This window comes from Colossoma macropomum, unplaced genomic scaffold (assembly GCF_904425465.1).
Source record: "Colossoma macropomum unplaced genomic scaffold, Colossoma_macropomum, whole genome shotgun sequence".
NCBI classification, from domain to species: domain Eukaryota; kingdom Metazoa; phylum Chordata; class Actinopteri; order Characiformes; family Serrasalmidae; genus Colossoma; species Colossoma macropomum.
In genome coordinates, this window is record NW_023494788.1 from 2,303,893 (window position 1) to 2,323,517 (window position 19,625).

General features: G+C 38.9%; 1 protein-coding gene across 1 annotated transcript; it reads left to right on the forward strand.

Annotated features, from left to right (window-relative positions):
• Positions 1-15,178, forward strand: anpepb (alanyl (membrane) aminopeptidase b). The gene is made up of 20 exons (XM_036568035.1): positions 1-677; positions 1,514-1,656; positions 2,225-2,361; positions 2,535-2,661; positions 3,615-3,769; positions 4,437-4,550; positions 4,707-4,850; positions 6,399-6,464; positions 6,577-6,642; positions 6,830-7,002; positions 7,644-7,720; positions 8,020-8,153; positions 9,146-9,201; positions 9,287-9,434; positions 9,520-9,611; positions 10,256-10,366; positions 11,070-11,237; positions 12,345-12,485; positions 12,569-12,650; positions 14,810-15,178. The coding sequence occupies exons 1-20, from the start codon at positions 61-63 to the stop codon at positions 14,963-14,965; spliced, it is 2,907 nt and encodes a 968-aa protein (XP_036423928.1). The 5' UTR covers positions 1-60; the 3' UTR covers positions 14,966-15,178.
• Positions 15,179-19,625: the final 4,447 nt, after the last annotated feature.

Sequence of the window (19,625 nt, forward strand, 5' to 3'; positions counted from 1 at the left end):
GAAGCTGGGCAGATACCTTCTCCAGCTGCTCACGCTGTTCCTGTCCAGTCAGTCTTCAGCATGGGGAAAGGTTTCTACATCAGCAAGACTGTTGGGGTGGTCGGAATCGTGGTGGGGGCGGCAGCGGTGGCCACCATCATCGCTCTGTCTGTGGTCTACTCTCAGGAGAAAGCCAAAAACAATGAGGTGAAACCAACTGAAGGAACGACCACGACGACAACAACAACCACAACCACAAACACAAACACAACAGCTGCACCAACAACCGCACCATCCACTGAGCCATGGGACAGCTACCGTCTCCCTGACACTCTTCTTCCAGACACCTACGATGTCACGCTGTGGCCACGACTCAAACCTGACGAGCGCGGCATCTACATCTTCACTGGAAACTCCAGTGTGGTCTTCAGGTGCGTGAAGGAAACTGACCTGATCCTCATTCACTCCAACAAGCTGAACCTGACCACAGCCCCCACTCTGACCGCGCTCGGCAGCACACCTGCACCGACCATAAAGGACCGCTGGATGCAGGTGACCACTCAGTATCTTGTTATTCAGCTAAACGGCAACTTGAGGGTGGGAGAATCCTACAAGCTCTTCACTGAGTTCCTGGGGGAGCTCGCTGATGACCTGGGAGGATTTTACAGGAGCGTATACCAGGAGAACGGACAGGAGAAGTAAGTTTTACAGCTGTTCAATATTAGCTCTTAAATATTAAGAGTTCCTAAATGGTCACTAGCTCCGGCGTACAAGTTTAAACCTTTCAGCGGTGAAGAACCTTCACATTATGTTGAGGTTCTTTAAGGGTCTTCACTCACACATACAGTAGTGTTCCCTTAAAGCAAAAATGTGGGCCAGCTGGGGGTCCCTGAGGACCAATTTGAGAACCCCTGCCTTAAAGAACCATCCACTGAAAGGTTCTTGTACCTTGTATCTCGATTTTTTCAACAGTTGTCCTTTATGAAAAATTTTATAGTGAATAGTGCAATAAAATCCTAAAACCTCCTGTAAACTTACCATTTTAGATAGTATAAGTATATACAGTTCTATGCAAATGTTTGGGCACCCCCGGTCAAATTATAAAAAATAAAAAATGATAAAATGTGGCCTGTGCACAAGTTGTGGGACATTTTATTTTGTATGTTTTATTTGTTATTCCAATATGTAAAACTAGAAAGTGCGCACTAAAATTTGCAGACGTTTGTCATATTTAAGTTCCCTGTAGAGGGTGTGGAAACTTATTTTCACTAAGAAAATCAACAACAACATTTTAATTTGACCTGGGGCACTTTTGCACACTACTGTATATGTTTTTTTTGTGTGATATAGAAATGGTGTGCAGTTTTCAGAGCCATGGCGTCAGGTCAAAGCAGAGTTTACAAGCGGTTCTCATAACATTAGGATCAATCTTAAAGTATCAATCAGACTGAACAGTGTTAAGTGTACTGCTGAGCTGTTAAAGAGAGTCTGCAGGATCCCAAAATTAAATTCTGATTTGACTTCATTCGTTCAGAGTGTTGGCCACGACTCAGATGCAGGCGACCTATGCCAGAAAGGCCTTCCCCTGTTTCGATGAACCAGCCATGAAAGCTTACTTCAACATCACTCTGCTGCACGATCCGGAAACCACGGCCCTCTCCAACGGCAGAGACATCGGTGATCACTCACGTTTCATAACATGCAGTATTATTACAGCTTATAACAGTGCAGTTACTATAGTAATAACTCCTGATGGGCTGTACAGTGACAAACGGTGCTGACACAGGAAAGGCAAAGCTTTCTAATGCAGCCTTTTATGTGCATCTAAAGGACTCATGTGATGGACAGTATAGGGCAGCCAATAAAAACAGAGCTCATTTACATATATCAGTCTTAAAGGCATTGTATCAAAAACAGCCTGTTTACTTTTAAGGGATAAAGAGAGGTTTGAAAATGGTCATGTAAAAATGAATTAAGATGTTGTTATTTGAAAAATAAAATACAAGAAAAAAATGTTTTTAAAGCAGTTTTATCTTATGAAATTGTCTTATTCCAATGGCACATAGTTTTACTTGTTTCATGTATCATTTCTTACCATTTCTAAGACACTTTCATTGGATAAAACTACTTTAAACAAGTAAAATGAAATCTAAATGAAAATTATGACTGTTTTTGGTACATAACTGGGCCGAGTGTATGAGCTATTTCTTTTTGTCACCTTCTGACACCTTTTTCTCCATTTCAGAGACTGTTGAGATCATGGTAAACGGCACTCTTCTGAAGAAAACAACATTCGAACAAACCAAGAGAATGTCAACATACTTGCTGGCGTTTATCGTCAGTGAATTTATATCCACTGATGCAACAGCAGATGATGTTATGGTAATTATCTCTCTGTGAAAATTCCGCGTCTACATATTCGTTAAGTTTTTTTTTTCCAGACGCCACTTCACTGCTTTATTTACGTACACCATAGGGCACTTTGGGCTGTGTTTGATGTATGATAGGCTGTAAATACCTACATTAATAAAGCCTGTCCTTCTCTCCAACTGCAGATCCGTGTCTTCGCCCGTAAAGATGCCATCAACGCTGGTCAGGGACAATATGCGCTCAACATCACTGGACCAATCCTGAAATTCTTCGAGGAGTACTACAATTCTTCATACCCGCTCCCCAAATCAGGTGAGAACCACACAGTGACAAGAACTGGAACAACGACGCAAGAAGGACCCTTCTTTATTCAACATTGCACAATTTTCCCCATGTAACCTAAATGTAGTTGATCAGCCAAGAGCCGTTTGGCCTCTGAAGTGTGCTTCTTTGGTTTTAGCACTGGAGCTACAAGGCTAAATAGCTAAGAATGTACCAATTAGCATGGTACTAACTGCACGCCTAGATCATTGCCTCAAACCATGTGGAGCTGTTAAAGTTGCATGAGTCAAAATTGAAGATACATGAACCTCTGGCCATCGAAGAGGTCAGTGTAAACGCAGACAGGCTCCCCGCTCAGCCCTGCAGTTTTCAAACACACCTGTACTCATTTTTTTAATCATGTTCTACATGTTTTTTCAGTTTTTAGTTATAAAATAAATAAAAGTGCAACTTGTCTAATTCTTTAATTGACTCGATTATGTGGCATAAAAAATCATAAACTATTAAACCATTAAAATTTCGGTTCCTGGTGGTGTCCAATAGTCATTAATGGTATTTATTGTTTTCCTGATGGACTGACATCACAGTGTAAAGGATTCCAACAGTTTAGCAGCTGTTCTGGGACTGATTCCAGATGCACTTGATTGTTTCATAATGGTAACCATTAAGCCAACTTCCTTTGGAAAGCAAAACCATCAGGTTTTAATCCTAATGGTTCTAATGGTCTTTTTTCAGCAGTGAGCACAATGCTAACTGTTTGATTTTTAGCTTCTATTACTTGTTAGCTACATTAGCCTCGTAGCTCCAGTGATAAAAAGAAGCAAATTTCAGACACCAAACGTTTTAGCTGGTCGCCTACATTTATACTAAGGAGGAAAATTGGTAATAATCTTTATGTAAACTTTGGTTTTACTGTACATAACATTTCCTCTGAGTTGGTGTCTGTAAGTTAGCGTGCTAAATCCATTGGCCTCTCTAATCAGATCAGATCGCTCTGCCGGACTTTAACGCTGGAGCGATGGAGAACTGGGGGCTGATCACCTACAGAGAGACGGCTCTGCTCTACGACCCAGCGGTGTCCTCCAATGGGAATAAGGAGAGAATCACCACCATCATCGCTCACGAGCTCGCTCACATGGTACGGCCCATATGACAGAAAAGTCACGTTTTTCACGTGTGAAGTGTGCAAAAGCCACATGTTTACACATGATCACGTTTTTTCACATGCGATCACACATTTAATCACTAATTATTCAGTAATGGTATTTTATACATGTGTAAATATTAAAAACTGACACTATTACATATCATCGCTTCATACAGAAACCTTTTTTCATGCAAAAAAAATCTCTATTTTTGACATTTTTAAACATTTTTTCCAGTTTCAAAGCTCCTGTTACTCTTTGCATTGTGTTAAAATCTCACTATGAATGCATTAACTGAAGTAAAATTACTTGAAAAACGTTCCTTACACTGACTTTCATTGTTTTAAGAATGTTTTTCTTTCTCCTGTAATGTTACCATTTTTGAGATACCACATTTTGTTCCGACAGTGAGAGTATATACCATCTACATATGTGCATATATTTTAATATATGTAAATATTTGAAAATATCACTGTTAAATATATTTATTTATAACATTTATTTTAAAACATCACATGTATTGCACATATACTGCATATACATTTTAAATACATTTTAACAAATACACATATTTCTATACTTTCATATCTTCAGTTTCCTTTAGTGGTCAAATTGAGACATTTTATTGTACTTATTAAGAACGTTCTCTCTCTCTTACAGTGGTTTGGTAACCTGGTGACTATTAGGTGGTGGAACGATCTGTGGCTGAATGAAGGCTTTGCCTCTTATGTTGAATATCTCGGAGCTGACCGCGCTGAGCCCACATGGAATATTGTAAGTACTAAGTGCTAAGTGCTAAAGCTAATGTTTGTCATTATATAGTGTATGATAGCAGACACTCATCTCTTCCATCCATTCTTCTTTTAATTTAACTTTGCCATATACAGCTCGGTGTGGTATGATGGTTGAACCATTTGTGCTCTCCCACAGAAAGACCTGATCGTGCTGGGGGACGTCCACCGAGTGTTCGCCATAGACGCTCTGGCCTCCTCCCACCCTCTCTCCTCTAAGGAAGAGGACGTCATGAGACCGGAGCAGATCAGTGAGGTGTTTGACGCCATCTCCTACAGCAAGGTGGGTTCAACACAGTTAAAGCGGAAGGTAGCTTCCTTATGCTGAGTTTGAGTGGTGTTGGAAACTGGGAAATACCAATTTCCCCACTTGTAAGTTGTGCCCGGATGACCAACAAAGTCGTAGTGACTGCTGATAAACTCAGGATTCCAGATTATACTAGATGAATTTGTGAGATGTGACATACAACACAACCTTTCAACTTTTACATAACTGAAAAACTTGAATGTGAATATACAGATATATATGAGATCTATGTGCTTTTTATCGCAGCAGAAAAAGCAGCATATAAAGCTGGATATGTTTTCTTTTACCAAGTGGTGGGCATCGAATTTACTAGTTAACCATCTGGTATATACAACCTTCCGATGAGCGCTCGCAACATTAGTTTTACTCTGGAGCTACAACCCTGCTGAAAAAACAGCAGACCAGTATGCATTCCATGCTGGTTTAAGCTGGTTTATGCTGGTCTGTTGCTAGTTTAGCTGGTCGCCCGGGATGGTCATGCTGGTTGACCAGCATACCAGCATCCAAAACACAACATATGCGTGTGGCATCAGTGTAGAGTAGAGGTCTGCACTCCTGCAGATTCCCGCGGGACCCGCCACAATATCTTGCAGGACCAATTTTCAGTGTTGTGTGCAGAAGCGGGAGGGAAACCAGCCCACTGCAGGCGGGAGCGGGACGAAGCACGCATGAAAAGAAATCCCGCAAATTAATGAATAGCCTAATAAAGTAGAACAACCACTAAATCACATATATAACCTATTTGAAATGATAACAGTAAAACAGTTAAAATGAATGAAGTCATTCTAAAGAGATAGCCCAAGAATTGTATCCTGGCAAGTGAAACGATCTTAAATCTAGTTCATATATCTAATATTTCTCATTTTGAGATTGTTGAAACCCTATTTTAAGATTATTTATTTCTATACATTTTTACTTGATTTAGGGAATTTTAATAAGTCAGATGATCTCGCTATTTTGGCAGATAATTTTGCTTGTTTTAAAAAACGTTTGAAAATTATCTGAGATATGAGATACTTTTACTTGACAAAATGACATAAAGCAAGTAAAAATGCTTTGAAATAAGTGAAATAATCTTTAATTAAGGTTACAACAATCTTAAAATGAGAAGTATTAGATGTACAAACTAGATTTAAGATCATTTTGCTTGCCAAGTACCGTTTTTTTGCAGCGCGCGGAGATTTGCATAGCTATGTGGCGTCTTGCTAGGGTAAAAATTCAAATTTATTGAACTTTGACATCACGCTGATAGATCTTCAAACATACAGCCAATGGCTGAGAGCTTATTTAGCTTTCTGTCGCTGTAGAATATCAAAAACTGTGTAGCCTTTATTTAAGGATGTCTTGAATCATAAAATAACCTGTTAAAAATGTGGGTTTAGGGTGTTTGTTTAAGTTCCTCTGATGTGTGGTTGGCCACATTAATCATGATAGGATCACCCCAGATGTATTTTAATGCCAGGTGTGAAAGGAACCCATCTTGTTCTCTATATGTGGAGTAATGTGTGTGATTTTTACCTCCAGGGGGCGTCTGTGTTGAGAATGCTCTCAGACTTCCTGACTGAACCGGTCTTTGCCCGAGGACTCAGTGTAGGTTCCATTTTTCTTTCAGTCACTACACTCACCTTTTATCCGCACCATATAAAAACATAACTAATGATTATTTTATACGCAATTCATTTATTGTCTTTTTTCCTCTCAGAGCTACCTGAACCACTTCCAGTTCGACAACACAGTGTACACAGACCTTTGGGACCATCTCCAAATTGTGAGTTATTTTATCTCTGTTCATCTTTAGAACAAGTAGTAGTGCTATCAGTCATCAACACAGCACAATACATTAGCACAGATGAATTATGAGCTGCATGTATAAAGCTATTATATACACTATAATATTTTAATACTAATGTTTTTTAATAAAAATTACTCATTGTGTGCGGTTTAAACTACTTTAGGCTGTAGACGAAACCGGCACCGACCTTCCCACGAATATCAGCGCCATCATGGACCGCTGGGTTCTTCAGATGGGTTTCCCGGTGGTCACTATCGACACTGCTACTGGCCATCTGTCTCAGAAACACTTCCTCCTGGATGCTGAGTCTGAAGTGACCACACCATCTCAGTTCGGGTAGGTCTAACTGACCACAGCCTGTCACAACTGTATGCACACTCACTGGCCACTTTATTAGAAACACATGCCTGTGCTTCCACTCACTGGCCACTTTATTAGAAACACCAACTTTGTGCTTTTACTAACTGGCCACTTTATTAGAAACACTAACCTTGTGATTCCACTCACTGGCCACTTTATTAGAAACACCTACCTTGTGCTTTTACTAACTGGCCACTTTATTAGAAACACTAACCTTGTGCTTCCACTCACTGGCCACTTTATTAGAAACACATGCCTGTGCTTCCACTCACTGGCCACTTTATTAGAAACACCTACCTTGTGCTTTTACTAACTGGCCACTTTATTAGAAACACTAACCTTGTGCTTCCACTCACTGGCCACTTTATTAGAAACACCTACCTTTTACTCTATTCATCATCTGTCAGTTGATGATGGCTAGCACAAACTGTAATTCAACAGCTGAGCTACAGTCTCTAACCGTACACCAGCAAAGTGGAGCTACAAAAGAAGGGTTTCTGATAAAGTGGCCAGGGAGTGTATGTTGTATCATTTACAGTGTAGTGATCATACAAAACCCAACATGCAGAGCCTCCAAATATCTATAAACTCTAACAGAACATCTATTTATTTTTTAGCTATGAGTGGATTGTGCCTATTCGGTCGATCAAGAACACAGGGCAGCAGTCTTTGTTCTGGCTGCTGACAAAAGAGGGTAAGAAACAGAGCTTTAACAACCATCATCACAGAGAAACAGCCAAAAACATGCAAAGCCACAGAGATTAAACCCCTTTTGGCATTTACAGTTTATATGGTTTATACAGTTGATACATTTGCACTTTGTACATAGTATGTTATTATATGTTTACTGTTATTTACCCGGAGAGTTCTATATTTTCACAAAGTAATAATGTGTTTTTCATTCTGATTTTTCTGATTCCATTTGTTGAATCCAACGTTTACCACTGAGTGCTAAGATGAAGGAACGTCCTAAATCTCTATCTGTATGTTTAGCTACTGATACAGCATTTGAGGTCACTGGGAATGACTGGATAGTGGCCAACCTCAACGTGTCGGGATACTACAGAGTGAACTACGACATGGACAACTGGGAGCGACTCCTGACCACACTCCGGACATCTCATGAGGTACATACAACTGCCTAAAACAACAGAATTATTCTCAGTGTGAAATTGTACATGAAACACAAACAAGATATAAATATGTTTTGGATGCCTAAGTTAATTAGGACCCTGCTCCATTTGGCTTGTCAGCTTTATGTTTTAGAATGATGACTCATTAGAGTGTAGTTTTTGGTGGGGAGAGTTGGTGTTTGGTGATAATGACAGTGTTTCTTAGAAAATGTTGGGGTTTAGGCAAGAATGTGGGTGTTTGCTGGAAAGTTCTGGTGGAGAACGTTGGTGTTTGGTGGAGAATGTGGGCATTTGGTGGAGAATGATGGTGTTTGGTGGAGAATGTGGGCATTTGATGGAGAATGATGGTGTTTGGTGGAGAATGTGGGCATTTGATGGAGAATGATGGGGTTTGGTGGAGAATGTTGTATTTAAAGAGAATGCTACATTTGTTAAAGAATTTGTGTTTGGTGTAGAATATTGTTGTTTGCTCCAAAATTGTGGTGTTTGGTGGAGAATGTGGGCTTTTGCTAGAGAACACTGTGTTTAGGGTGAATGATTAGGTTTGGTGGAGAATATTGGTATTTGATGGAGAATTTGGTTGTTTGGTGTAGAATGTTGATGTTAAGTGGAGAATATGGGTGTTTGGTGGAAAATTATGGCGTTTGGTGGAGAATGATAAGGTTTGATGGAGAACATGGGTTTTGGTGGAGAATGTTGGTGTTTGGTGGAGAATTTTGGTGTTTTGGTGGAGAATGCTGGTGTTTGGTGGAGAATGTTGGTGTTTGGTGGAGAATGTTGATGTTTGGTGGAGAATGTTGGTGTTTGGTGGAGAATGTTGATGTTTGGTGGAGAATGCTGATGTTTGGTGGAGAATGTTGGTGTTTGGTGGAGAATGTTGGTGTTTGGTGGAGAATGCTGGTGACACTGACTGAATAGGTGCTCAATTGTGACTACATTTAGGATTAAAGATTGTTTGTATTTACAAAAACCCTTGTGCCTTTCAGAGCATTCCACTTCTTAACCGGGTCCAACTCATCGATGATGCGTTCAATCTTGCGAGGTGAGATTTTAAAGGCAGTTCAACAGCAAAAAGATTCAATCATATCTTTATCGATGGGTCTGAAATGCATCTTTGGTGTTGACAGGGCACAAATCATTTCGACCACACTGGCTCTGAGGACCACGCAGTATCTGTCCGTAGAAAGAGAATACATGCCCTGGAAGTCTGCGCTTGACAACTTGGATTATTACTACCTCATGTTTGACCGCAGTGAGGTTTATGGCTACCTGCAGGTCAGCTTTGACACCACTGTCTATCACACAGTGTTAAAAACATGTCAAAACTGTGTGCTCTAAAAGGATGTGTTTTGTCCTTTAGGCTTATATTGGGCAACAGGTGGGACCACTTTTCTACTATTTCAAGGACCTGACCGGCAACTGGTCAAACATCCCTGAAGGCCACACTGACCAGTAAGTCTTAAAACTTAAGAGTGAAACACATTTTAATTTTCTGTCAGTATGGCTTTGTGTTTGGCGAAACATTTGGAGCCCCCCGTCCCAAACTACCCCAAATGTAGTTGATCAGCCAAAGTCATGTTTGTCTGAAGTTTGTTTCTTTGTTTGTTTTAGCACTGGAGCTACAAGGCTAATGCAGCTAAAAGGCAATGGAAGTTTATATCTGATCAATAAGCATGACGCTAACTGCCTGCCTCAAAGCATGTGGAGTTGTTCAGTATCTCTTATGGTCTTGATTATTTATTGACACTGTATGACTCACTGTTATCTATACATGGACTAAAGTACTTCAAGTGGCTGCTACTGTTTTTAGCAATGCTAATGTAAGTCCATGTTTATAGATAACAGTGTCAGAAACCACACAATCAAGTCTATTAGTGCTACTGAGCAACTCCACATGGTTTGCATGTGAGCACCATGCTAATTGGTATAAGCTTCCATTATTTGCTAGCTATATTAGCCTTGTAGCTCCAGTGCTAAAACTAAAGAAGCGAACCTCAGACACCAAACATGTCCTGGTTGATTGACTAAGTTTTATTTTCTTAGCAGAACTCTCACATTAACTTCCAGTGCACTCAGGAATGTCTCTGTCTCTGCAGGTATAACCAGGTGAATGCCATCCGCATGGCCTGTAGCACCGGACTGGAGGAGTGCACTGCTCTGGTTAGGGGCTGGTTTCAGCAGTGGATGGACAACCCCAGCGTCAACCCGTGAGTTTCAGTTAGACTGTCATAAAGGGTTAAATGAGCCCATGTAACCAGTCTTAGACTCATACACCCTGCTGGAAAAAAACAGGACAGACCTAAAGTGGTCTTTGCTGGTCTATGCTGGTCTGAACCTGGTTTAGCTGGTCACCTCAGCATGGTCATGCATATCAGCATCCAAAACACATGTGCTGGTTTTTCTAGCAGGGCAGCTGGCATTTCCATTTATTCTGTGCTTGGAAGGTCTCCTGTGTTTGTTAGGACAGACTGGCTGGAGTCAATGTTATATAATTGAGATTTTTAAGGATTAAAATTACTAGCAAGCTATGTTAGTGTCATAGCCTACACCACTAACATTGTTTCCTTGAGCTAGATAGGCATTGTGATATAAACCGAGTCTGTTCTACAGTTTCTCATTAGGCTGAATGAATAACTGACTCTAAATGTAGGTATTGTGATATAAACCGAGTCTGTTCTACAGTTTCTCATTAGGCTGAATGAATAACCGACTCTAAATGTAGGTATTGTGATATAAACCGAGTCTGTTCTACAGTTTCTCATTAGGTTGAATGAATAACTGACTCTAAATGTAGGTATTGTGATATAAACTGAGTCTGTTCTACAGTTTCTCATTAGGCTGACTGTTTTTATTATTTACAGATTATATGTATATGAATTGATTATTGATTAGCTCTGCTCTCTCTGTCAGGATTGAACCAAATCTGAGGGCCACAGTGTACTGCAGTGCCATTGCTGCGGGTGGCGCTAAAGAGTGGGACTTTGCCTGGGAGATGTTCCAGAATGCCACCATCGCCATTGAAGCTGATAAGCTGCGGGCTGCGCTGGCCTGCGCTACCACACCGTGGCTGCTGAACCGGTGAGCTGACGGCACATTCACACTGAAATTTCACTCATACTGTATTTTGATGGAGGTTTTGTGGACACTCACCTCATCTTTAGCTTAAACTACAGTTTAAAAGTTTGGAATCACTTTTTTCAATACTATGAAACCAGTTTTGTTGCAGATACATGTATAAAAATGGTTCTAATGTGATGCCAGAGTTTTATAGGTTTTAATCAATATACAGGAAACTATACAAACTGTAAGAATTAAAAACATTAATATCCAGAAAACCTCAAACTGAAGTGGCGAACAAATAGCTATTCATAGTCTTTTTGTGTGAAGATGTTACTATAAATACAGAGAGTATTTAGAGAATTGCAAATCATATTTACTTAATATTTACTTACTTAATATTTAATTTTTCTTGTTTTTCCCAAAATACTTTACATTGTCACTACACTATAAAAATGGTATCTTGTCAAGTAAAAATCTTTAATGTAGTCAATTCTAGTACATTTCTAATTTTGAGATGGTTATAGTTATAATAGTATAAGATTAATTTTCTTATGTCTGGACAGTTTTTACTAGTCATTTTATCAAATAAAATTCTATGTTGGCAGATAATTCTGCTTTTTTCAAACATATTTTTACAACAAGCAAAATTATCTGCCAATGTAGTGAGATCATTTTACTCAATAAAACTGCTTAAAACAAGTAAACAACGTCTAGAAAAAAGGACAAAGTAATCATATAATAAGCGTATAACATCTCAAAGTGAGAAATATTAGATATTATTAAATACAGACTAGATTTAAGTTTATAAACACTTCAATCTACACTGTCACTGAATACTGAGTGAAAATGTTATATATAATATATTGGGGTTATTTATGGGTTATATTATTATGACAAGTGGTCCCAAACTTTTAAACATGTGAATCCAATTAAAAATCTATTAAATTCACCTTAACTTTCCCAAATCCTAAACCTCTAACCTTAACTTTAACCTTGTGAGACACACTGAGGAAAGCTCAACTATAACATTGAATAAACATTAGATAAAATAAAAGTCCTCTCTGGTGTTTATTGGATGTTACACTGATGTACGTGTGATTTGATCGTGGTGTGTTTTTGTTCCAGCTATCTGGAATTCACAATGGATCCAAATCTTATCCGGAAGCAGGACGCCACTGCCACCATCATCTCCATCGCCGGCAATGTAGTGGGGCAGCCTCTGGCGTGGGACTTCGTCAGAGCTAACTGGGCCTACATCTTCACACAGTGAGTCCGACTCTGTTTACATGCAGTCCCATTTATTTCTGAGCTCTAATATCATCTGCTCTAATGCCTGTATTCGTCTGCAGGTACGGCGGCGGATCGTTTTCTTTCTCCAACCTGATCAACGGCGTCACCAAGCGGTTCTCCACTGAGTTTGAACTCAAACAGGTATGAACTTCACGCAATCCCAGCATTTATGTCTTTGAACGGTGCAAATTATATCCGGACAAGTGAAATTATCTTAAATCTGGTCAATATATCTAATAAATCTCATTTGAGGTGCTTATAAGCTTATTATAAGATTATTTAACTTATTTCTACACATTCTGTACCTGTTTTAAGTGGAATTATCACAATACTGGCAGGTACAGTCATATGCAAAAATTTTAAAATGATGTTTTAAAGATTTTTCTAAGTGAAAATAAGTTCACTACAAAAAGTGTCTTGGAAAGTGAATTTGTTAAATACAGTCGATATTATTAACATATTTCATGCTGAGATTGTTGTAAGCTTATTGTAAGATTGTTTAGCTTATTTTTAGATGTTTTACTTGTTTTAAGTCAAAAAATTCTCATATATTGGTGGATAATTTTGCTAGTTTTCAGAAATTTGCTTGAAATTATCAAAAATCTACCAGCGTAGTGAGATCATTTTACTTGATAATATTACTTAAAACAGGTAAAAATGTCTAGAATAAGATATACAATCTCACACTATTTCAACAACCGTCTCAAAATCTGGAATATTAGATATATTGACTACATTTAGGATAATTTCACTTGCCAAGATACCATTTTTTGCAGTTAACACATCCTCTACAGAGAACACACTTAAACGTGGCATTTTCCTCCAAATGTTTGTGTACAATTTCTGTGTGTTTGTTGAGTTTAACATATTGGAAAAAATAAAGTAGCTGGCAGGTTAGTAGATGTTGTCTTCTACGATGACCGGCAGTGAGGTCACAAACAAGGACAAAGAAATGAAAAAGAAAAGTAAAACACAGACCCAAAATAATTGAAAAGCTTTACTACATACTGTACCAGTCAAATTTTGGACCCAGATTAGAATTATATTTTTCACAATCACCCTAAAGAACCATGTTTGAAAGAAGATTTGTAAGTGTGAAGAACTTTTTAAGGCTTAAGAACCTTCATATAACTTGGTTTCTTTACCAATTCAATGGTTCTTCCAAGAACATTTATATTATGTGGAAGTACCTTCAACCTTAAGGCTCTTCGCTCTCAAACTCATTTACAAAAGGGGAAAAATTCTCTAAAGAACCATTCTTTGAAAAAGTATCAACTCTATGTGATAATTCATAGTTTTGATGTCTGAACTGTTACTCTAAACTGTATGTTCTGTATGTTCTGTACTGTATGTTCACTTCTTACTATGTAACAACTTATATATCACAACTAAACGTGAATCACTATAGGACACCAACCAGCTTCCTGCAGAGTTTAGTTTCAACCACAATCTGCCAGATTTTTCCATTTTTTTGCATAATTCAGTGTGTGAGGTGTAATCAGAGTGATTCAGAGTGGTTTGGTGTGAAATGGTTCAGATGTCTTTACAGTGGTGGTGATAGGAACCAGGGGTCGCCATGACTACAACACAGATATAGACATTTACTTTCTATATCTATTTAAAACCACCAGTGAACCTACACGAGTCTTCTGAGTTTATATGGAATGTTGATGATGGAAAATAGTGGAAAATCTGAAATAATAAGTTCTCTCTGGGGACTTTTTTGCCTTATAATGCCTTGCATATTATGTATCCCTCCACCATGAATGGAGTTCAAGGCCAAACGTATTTCATATCAAATCAAGCAGAATGATATTGTTCAAATCTTAACTATTTAATTATGCAGAAATATTTGAAAACTTGTTAAAATTCCTATTTGACTTAATCAGAAGTCCTTGATTGGCTGGATCAGCTGCATTAGTGTTAAGTAAGAGGGGGAGCAGCATGTTAGATGCAGGCTGGAACTACACTCTGCAGGACAGTTGGTGACCACTGGTACAGATAGTGAATCCCAAATGGCTCCTTGCTCCCTGTACAGTGCACTGCATAGGTCAGGAAACTATAGCTTCTACACCAAAACAGTGCTCTAAAATGTTAGATACGGAGCCGTGCAGCTTATGGCTGAATATAATTGGCTTTCTGTTGGAAATGTAAAGCGATATTTGGTTATTTCATGACCTACATACTGCACTACATAGGGAGCCATTTGAGATTGAGACAGAGACAAACATGATCAGCTGACAGACGCTGCAGAGCGCTAAAGCTAACCCGTGTGATCTTCCCCTCGTTTGTTGTTCCAGCTGGAGCAGTTCAGGGATGATAACAGTGAAGTCGGTTTCGGCTCCGGCACCCTGGCCGTCCAGCAGTCCATCGAGAGGACAAACGCCAACATCAAGTGGCTTGCACAGAACAAGGCTGCCGTGATGAGCTGGCTGAAAGGAGCAATCAATCCGTAACTCAATAACCGCTCAGGGAAGGAGAGTTAAGATTTCTGGGATGATGTATTTTATATTTAAGGGCTCCCTTTAAGACAAACGCGCTTATTTATTTACCACAGTGTTCCACATTTTAATGTTTCTCAGAATTCTCTTCCTTTGCCCCAAATATTGTATATAATTTGTTCTACTTTTGCAAAATGTACCAAAGATTCACCAATTTTCTCACCAAATGAACTTTAAGTGATTATTTTTACTAAATTATATTTTTGCAATTTTTAAAAAAGTGGCGCAAAAACTTACCCTTTCATTTTTTTTATGACTGAAGCTTTTTGCTTTGTGAGAAAAAAATAAACTTGTTTTTTCTTGAATATTTTGGCATTTGAGTCTTGTATTAGTACCAAATCACACAAAAAATAACCTTGGCGGTTACAAATGTGGTTACAAAAATATTTCAGTATTCTGTTTGGCAGCGTTGTGTCCATCAGCCTCATCGATTCCACAGAATTCATGATTTTATATATCATTTCCATGTCAATAGTCTCTGACTACAATACCCAGCATGCTAACACAAATACGTCATAGAGCCATTAGGAATGCTGAAAGCTAGCCTAGCCACTGAGCTACACTCTCAGAAAAAAAGGTACGAAGATATCGCTGGGTCAGTTCCCCTCTTATCACTGGAGTGGAACCCTCAAGGCTCCATCTCAGTACCTTTAGTCAGGGAACATAACTGAACCATAATCCACTGAATGATATGTTCTAAGCTGTACTGACTCCACACACCCCGTCTCGTCTCCAGGCTTTTATTTTACTGTTCTGTTTAAAACATTCGGTTATGAAAAGGTACAAATACGAACTTTTCACCTGGAGAAACTTATTTAAGGTTCACAATCAGACCTTAAAACCACTGTTGGAGCTTTGAGGGAACATTTACACTGTTTGTACCTTGATGAACAAAAAATGTACCTGAACAGAACCTTAGGTTCTAGCAGTGTAATAAAGGCTAATAAATACAACCAAGCTAGCATTAGGGTAACTTTTTACTTGATCCAGCACTAAAAGGAATCAGCTCTGTCATCTGTAGTTAAGATTTTAAGCCAGTTACAACAGTTTTACAGCTGCAGCAAGATATTCAAGCTTAGTAATAAAGTTAGCTACACTGCTAAAAATAGTATCTTGTCAAGTAAAATGATCAAGTAAATCAAGTTTTTTTTCTGTTGATGTTGTTATAAGCTTAATTTAAGATTAGTTACTTTATTTCTAGACATTTTTACTTGTTTTAAGTCATTTTATTAAGTAATTTTCTCACTATATTGGCAGATAATTTGCTTGTTTTATGAAAAGAGCTTGAAATCTGCAAAAAGATCTGCCAGTATAGTGAGACAATTTTACTTAATAGAATTACCTAAAACAAGTAAATAATGTCTAGGAATAAGCTAGATAATCTTATGATAAGAGCACAACCATCTCAAAATGGGAAATGTTAGATATATCGACTAGATTCAAGATCATTTCACCTGACAAGATACTATTTTTTGTAATGTATCTGCCTTCTTTCTGGATTCACCAGCTAACAAACAAACAAATAAAATACAGCCTTCAAATATCCACCCCAAAGCAGGTGTAGTTTTTCAAACACTCCTCCCACCTTCAAGACACATCATCAGAAGGAGGCTGCAGTCTTTAAACTGGAAAATCTCACACCAGAGATCCTGCAGCACCGCTCTAGGAGGAGAGTAAGCATGTTTACAACAGATGTAGTGATGGTTACAGTTTTCATTTTGGCTGGAGTGTCCTTTTAAGTTCATTCAGTACTCTGCAAAAGACCGCCCTTCATTTGTTTAATTTCCAGACAGAGCAGAAAAACAGGAAGGAAAACGACAAAAGAAAATAAGTGAAGTTTCCAAAACTGGAGTTCACAAACTGATTAATAGCTACAGAGAAAATGTGACTCCTAACAACCACCTGGAAGACCTGATAGACACCAAAACTGCCCCCATCAGATAAACAGCACTTAAAGCTTTCATCTCTGAGAGAGAGGAGAAAATCAAGCTGCTTCAGATCTGAAAACATCCACAGGTGTTTCTGTCCATCCTTCCACTGTGAGAAGACGACTCAGCGCTGTGGGTCTGAAAGGATGTGTAGCTGTCAAGAAGAACCTCACTGAGAAAAGGAGACGGACACATCAAACAAAGAAGCTGAACGATGGACTGACCACCCCAGAGTCCAGACCTCAACACCACTGAATGTGTTTAATTACTTCAGAAAATCATCAACCAGCTTCTAAGACTGAACTGTGGAACCTGTTGAAAAGAATCAGTAATACAGGTAAAGAGTGACACACTAAGCACTGCAGTGTATATACACTGTATTACGCGCCGGGGGGTTTCGCCCTCAGTGAGAATCCAACTCACGAACCTAATGTTTGAAGTTGGGAGCGCGAAGGAACGAACCACCTGACATGCCACCAAAGGGATCATGACTAACTCAAAGGCTTAAAAGGGATGAACTAAACTGGGAACTCCCCAAAACTGAACTCAGAACACTCCCTTCTTTAATCTCTCCCTCACTTCTCTCTAAACACAGAGGGCGAGAGAACACTCAAGAGATTTTTATCTTTGTCCTTTTCTTTCTTTTTTTATACTTACGCTGAGAATAAGCTAGAGGAAAAGCAAAGGGCTCAAAACTTGAGATAGATACCAAAGTTACCGGCTGAGTCAGAGCATCCTGTGTGTGTCAGAGAGAACTCAAGACTGAGCACTGAGCAGTGTGTGAAGACCCCTTTAATAGGGCACCCACAGCTGCTACCGCTCAGCCCTAGTTACTCAGTTCTGGCTCTCTGGCCCCTCCTAGAGACTGGAGGTGGCCTAGCAGGCTGCCTGGATGTTAAATATTGTGAGATTGGCAGACAGTAAGACACAGGAGTGACATGATCTGCTGTTAATAAGTGCTCTTTATTGACACATAACACCACACAAACTCACGGAGGAGGTCACCACCAGCCTCAGGCCACAGGCTTCACCCTGTCAGTGACCAACCCCAACGCAAAACCTCACACAACAACCCCACTTCCCAACCCAGACCAACACAATGAGCATATAAACACAACTTAAGCTATCAAACAACATTTAAACAACATAAACAGTCCCTTTTAAGAGGATGCGCACCTACCAGGAGCACCTGTTGAGCATCTGTAGCCAGCGCCAGCCAGTAGCAGCTCACTACGATATTCTAATCAGTTGTTGAGGCTTTTGTGCAATTTTTTGTTGCTGACACTGAAAAATCAAGAACTTGTGTTTAACAGTTGTTTGGACTGGAGATTAAATAAATAAAGGGGGTCTCTGATTTTACACAGTACTGTACAGTGATTTACTGTCTGAGTGGAGCAGTGGGTCTTGTCTTCACACAGCTCTGACATTAGGCATGTTTACAGCTGTGCAAAACTTTAGTTGGTTTAGTAGCCTTAGTATGTATCTTAATACCTCACCTGCACGCCACTGACCGTCCTGATGATAATCAATCATGGTCATTGCTGCTCCTGCTTTTCTCAATTTTCCGTATGTTATGCTAATGATCAAATCTCATTCTCTGCTGTTAATGTTTGCTGTCTGGAGTCAACCAGAGGAGGATGGGTTCCCCTTTCGAGTCTTGGTTCCTCTCAAGGTTCCTTGCTCTTAGCGAGTTTTTCTTGCCACTGTCAGCATTGGTGACGCTCATGGGGGCTCAGACCTGGATTTTTCTGTAACGCTGCTTTGTGACAACACCTGCTGTAAAAAGCACTATATAAATAAACTTTGACTTGACTTTGACTAATAAGCCTGGAATTTTAAGGGATTCAACCAGACTGGACATTATCTGATTCTTTTTACTGCAACTTCAACAATGTGATCTGTTGCTACTGCATAATAATAATAATAATAATAATAATAATAATAATAATAAGCGCTCAAGTTTACTGTTCTAACATTTTAAGGATTTCATTTTTAGTAATCCTGTTACTACAAGTTGATACTTGGGAAAATTGTATAAATTAACGTCCACTCTGAAGACCAGAGTGTAGGTACTGAATAATAAGCCTTAGTAGATAATAAGCCTGAGATTTTAATGTGTTAACAGCTTCTACAGTGAACACACATTTACTGTTTACAATTCCTGTTTATCTGCTGAATTAAACATATTGAAATACAAGTAAAAGATAAAATGTGGCTGTGCAAAAGTTATGGCACATTTTAAATTTTATTTTAACATTTTATATATCGCAAAAAAACTCATATCTTCTTCTTTATAGGAGAAGCAAAAAACATACTTTACTCTTAGTGTAAGTCAAAGGAACCAGACTTTTTTTTGGCCATTTCTTCCATCCATTCATCATAAAATTTACACATAATGTAAAGAGCAACAGGCAGTTTTAACTAATGTAAAAACGGTTTTGTTCCAACAGCAGCATTATGCATATATGTTAAACTCAGTGTGTAAGTTCTGCAGATAAAATGTGACTCTTTATAGATGATTTGTTAACTTATTTTCACTTAGAAAATCAACAAAACATGAGTTTTTCAACAAAACTGTTGTGTATGACTGCATCTTTGGGTCTGAGTTCTCACACCGCTGTCCAGCTCAGATTTAAAGCTGTGCAAACACGTCAAGACAGACACGACACTGAACTAATAAAGCGCAA

What these genes read in the sequence shown, in the direction of transcription:
- anpepb (XM_036568035.1), top strand. Translation starts at nt 61, where the DNA reads ATGGGGAAAGGTTTCTACATCAGCAAGACTGTTGGGGTGGTCGGAATC. An exon ending in CTCACGAGCTCGCTCACATG is followed by an intron (nt 3,770 to 4,436) that starts GTACGGCCCATA and finishes TCTCTCTTACAG; the next exon opens with TGGTTTGGTAACCTGGTGAC. An exon ending in ACGCCATCTCCTACAGCAAG is followed by an intron (nt 4,851 to 6,398) that starts GTGGGTTCAACA and finishes TTTTACCTCCAG; the next exon opens with GGGGCGTCTGTGTTGAGAAT.